The following is a 4,752-nucleotide window of genomic DNA, read 5'->3' as shown; positions in this document are numbered from 1 at the left end:
AGTATATATATATNTAGTGTAGTGTAGTAGTATAGTATATATATATATATATATATATATATATATATATATATATATATATATATATATATATATATATATATATATATGTATGTATGTATATATATATATATACATATACTAATCTACTTTAATGACTTGTCTCTACAGACGGGTAGCGGAAAAACTATCGCTTTCCTCGTGCCAATGTTCCGTCATATCCTTGATCAACCAGAAATAGAGCAAGGAGATGGTCCTATTGCCATGATCATGGCACCAACGCGCGAACTTGCTATACAAATATACACGGTATGCCCTCTGCGGACTTGTGTGAATATTTATTCACTCAGATATATTGTACATATTCTTTATGTATATATTTGGAAATATAGATACATATATATATTTACTTATAGGTATAAATTTGTTTATGCATATGTATGCATAAGCGTAAGTACAATCACAAACCAACCCAACCGCCAGGATTACATCTGTTTGCATGGTTGTCACTGCAGCGCTAAATCAGTGGCCATTTGCAAACTGGGAGTCTTGCGTCAGTCCAGTACCGAACATCTCTGCGTTGATACTTGACTCGATTTTCTTGATTTTCTGAGTTGTCCCCAATTATAAAATTCACATTTGACCCGTGGGATTTGTACAGAGATATTATTGGTTATATGCTATCTACTTGCATGCTACAATCACTTAGCTGTCGCAAATTGGCTAAGCGTATTATGCATTTGCCTACTACGATTATTGGAATGTCGCAAATGTGCTGAGGTTTATGTACTTAAATTGTATTTGCACACAAACATAAAGGAATGTAGCGAGTTAAAGTTGCTGTATATCTGCATGCTACAATAATCACCAGGAATAGTTTACGACGTATCTACCTACTAGCGCCATAAGAATGTCGCAAATGTGCTGAGGTTTATGTATTAACATTGTGTTTGCACACAACCATAAAGGAATGTAGCGCGTTGAGGTTGCTGTATATCTGTATGCTACAATAATCACCAGGAATAGTTTGCGACATATCTACATACCAGCATCAGAGGAATGGGGCAAATCGTAAATCTTCTGTATATTAGCCTGCTTCAATCACTGAGTTTGCACCAATTTTTTGAATTATAATTTCTACAATCACAGAAATATCGCAAATCTGCTGACTGAACTGTACAATTACATCATTACAACCACTTGAAATGTCGCAAATTTTCTAGGTATTAATTGCACACTACTATTACAGGAATGTCGCAAATTCGCAAAAGTCAGCGGCGTGCGGGCGGTCTGTGTGTACGGAGGATCTGGTATTAGTGAACAAATAGCCGATTTGAAGGTAGGTCAAGTGGCTTGTCCAGAAATGGGGGTTTTTTTATTATAGACTTCCGTTTTCCGGTCTTTCATTAGCTCGATCTGACTATTATGGGAGGAAATCGGATAAATATTCATAACAATATTTGGAGAAAATTATATATATACCAAAACGAGGAACGGATATAGATTTATAAACTAATATTGAGTGAGGTTGGGTGGGAATGGGTTGGCAAAGAGTCTCGGACGAACACGCATCCGCCTACTCAAGGATGTAACGTATGCCCAACATAAACGCACACAGTCACTCCCGCGAACATATGCACACACACACTATTACACACATACGCTGTCTTTTTAACTCGCATTAGGGCACTGTTACACACATACGCTGTCTTTTTAACTCGCATTAGGGCGCTGTTACACATACATACTGTCTTTTTAACTCGCATTACGTCACTATTACACACCCACTGGCTTTACGGCGCGTTTGAGTGGGGGGTTTGCTCGGATGGTTAGACTTTCCAGCCTGGTCTCTCAAGTGTCGTTGTATTAAAAACCCTGAAACCCTAAAAATCCTTTGAAAGATGTAGACAGGACTGCACAACACCACTCACACACGTCTAGTGGGACACACGTCTAGTGGGACACACGTACACTCGCTTGCTTCAATTAACACGCATACACATACAAGCAGACACTTACATTACCACACACATACACTAACTCACTTACATTAACACACACATACACGCAGACACACACATTACCACACATACACCTCCTCACTTACATTACCACACACATACACCAACTCACTTGCAATAACACACACATACACGCAGACACACACATTACCACACACATATACCAACTCACTTACATTACCACACACATACACGCAGACACACACATACACCAACTCACTTACATTACCACACACATACACCAACTCACTTACATTACCACACACATACACCTACTCACTTACATTACTACACACATGCACCAACTCACTTAGAATAACACACACATACACGCAGACACACACATACACCAACTCACTTACATCACCACACATATACACCAACTCACTTACATTACCACGGACACACACTCACACCCTCCCACAGAGAGGCGCAGAGATCATCGTGTGCACGCCGGGAAGAATGATTGATATGCTCTGCGCCAATAGTGGGCGTGTGACGAACCTCAGGCGCGTGACGTATCTGGTACTGGACGAAGCCGATCGAATGTTCGACATGGGATTCGAACCGCAAGTTATGAAGGTGGTGGATAACACGCGCAAGAACCGGCAGACGGTGCTGTTCAGTGCCACGTTCCCCAGACAGGTGAGTGGGTGTGGCTGTGTGTATGTGTATGTGTATGTATATAACTGCTCGTTTGCATATAGGTGGTGTTGTTCAGTGCCATGTTCCCCAGACAGTTGAGTGAGTATGGCTGTGTGTGGCTGTGTGTAGGTGTATGTGGATGCGTATTTAGGGTTGGTGAGTTTTGGTATTTAGGGCTGTGTGTGACTGCTCGTTTGTATATAGGTGGTGCTTTTCAGTACCACGTTCCCCAGACGGGTGAGTGTGTATGACTTTGGGCTTGGCTGTGTGTGTGCGTGTGTCGGTGTATCTGTATATGTATGTACATGTCTGGACATGTTTGTTCATTTGGGCACATACGGCGCTGTCTGGTACCACGTTCTTCAAATAAGTGAGTGAGTGAATGTGGCTGGAACACATCAATCTTTCTATTTTGTGTGGCTATATACTACCACCATCTAGTCTTACTCACTACACATCTCCACCCATACTGACTCATACTTTCCTCCACCCATATTGACTAATACTTACCTCCACCCATACTTACTCATACTTATCTCCACCCATACTTACTCATACTTGTCTCCACCCTTATTGACTCATACTTATCTCCACCCATACTTACTCATACTCATATCCACCCATATTGACTCATACTTTCCTCCATCCATACTTACTCATACTTTCCTCCACCCATATTGACTCATACTTATCTCCACCCGTATTGACTCATACTTATCTCCACCCGTATTGACTCATACTTATCTCCACCCATACCCACTCATACTTTCCGGCTACCCCCCATACTACACTACCTCACCCTCTTCTCAGATGGAAGCTCTCGCCCGGAAGATCCTGAACAAGAATCCGATTGAGATCAACGTGGGTGGCCGGAGTGTGGTATCGTTCGACATAGACCAGAACGTCGTCGTGCTCAGCGAGGATGAGAAGGTGTGTCAACCAGGGAACTCTCTCAGAGAGGAGGGGTGACGCACCAGAGTGTGAAGCTTGCTAAAACCCTAAACCTTAAAACCTTAGAACTATAATCGTCTCCCGCCCCGTAGGGATCATCCCGAGGGCTTGTACGAAAGGCCTGCCCTGTTCTTTTGATGTCTGTGTGTGGATTGTATGTCGGTACCGCACCATGTATCTCCTTGCTTGGTTAGATTAGAATGTAGTATGTGCGTATGTTTCTGTGTATCTAGTGGACAGGGTACACATATATTTGCGTATAGGAGGCCCCCTTTCGTCCCACTTTAAGCCCGCTTTAGGCCCTCTTTATGCGCCTTCATATCTGATGCAGATTAGGTGGCTAGAATTGCACGCGCATGCCTATCATGCGTCCTCGCAAGTGATAGAAGCCGACGAAACCAAACATATAATACCAACAAGTCTCTGGCACTTTCTATCTGCAGTGCTGCTATCATAAATCCTGAATTTCAATCCTGAATTTTGTTCCTAATTCCAAAAAATTCTACGCCTTGATACCCAAATTCCTAGGCCTCAAACCCCTAATCTCGAACCCTTACAACCCTAATCCTTACCCAGTTCCTCAAACTACTTGAGCTGCTGGGATACTACTTGAGCAAAGGCCTCGTCCTGATCTTTGTCGAAAAGCAGGAGAAAGCCGATATGTTACTGAAAGACCTATTATCAGCTAACTATCCGTGCCAAGCGCTGCATGGAGGCATGCACCAGGAAGACCGCGGGAGTGTATTGGATGACTTTAAGCGAGGCGTTTGTAATCTGTTGATTGCTACGAGTGTGGCGGCGAGAGGCCTGGATGTCAAAGCCCTTAACTTGGTGGTCAACTACGGTATGCTGAGTGTTAGTCAATTGTAATATATATATATATATATATATGTATGTTGTACGTATGTATGTATGTATATTTGTATGTGCGTATGTGTGTATGTTTATATGTATGTATGTATCTGGAAGTCATTGCAGTGACCAGCTACATAATGACATGCATCCAGAAGATCGAGGGAGTTCTATGGGCGATTATATGACGGGCTTTCGTGATTTATTGGTTGCTACGAATGTTATATATTTGATATATATGTATATTCATATATGTATATACATATATGTATATACATATATG

The 4,752-nt window shown here is 41.9% G+C and overlaps 1 protein-coding gene across 1 annotated transcript in view; it reads left to right on the top strand.

The window, feature by feature from the left end:
- The window catches only part of SARC_03261 (hypothetical protein), a gene marked incomplete at its 3' end in the record, with an annotated part of 10,856 nt that extends 6,369 nt beyond the window's left edge, over positions 1-4,487 (top strand). The window contains exons 9-13 of the mRNA XM_014302942.1: positions 172-309; positions 1,250-1,339; positions 2,448-2,666; positions 3,477-3,596; positions 4,194-4,487. Coding sequence (XP_014158417.1) covers positions 172-309; positions 1,250-1,339; positions 2,448-2,666; positions 3,477-3,596; positions 4,194-4,487 — 861 coding nt within the window. The remainder of the gene's footprint in view (positions 1-171; positions 310-1,249; positions 1,340-2,447; positions 2,667-3,476; positions 3,597-4,193) is intronic.
- Positions 4,488-4,752: the final 265 nt, after the last annotated feature.

Source organism: Sphaeroforma arctica, assembly GCF_001186125.1.
Source record: "Sphaeroforma arctica JP610 unplaced genomic scaffold supercont1.163, whole genome shotgun sequence".
NCBI lineage: Eukaryota > Ichthyosporea > Ichthyophonida > Sphaeroforma > Sphaeroforma arctica.
The sequence above is the reverse complement of the archived record's forward strand: the minus strand, read 5'-3'. Positions and strand labels throughout refer to the sequence as shown.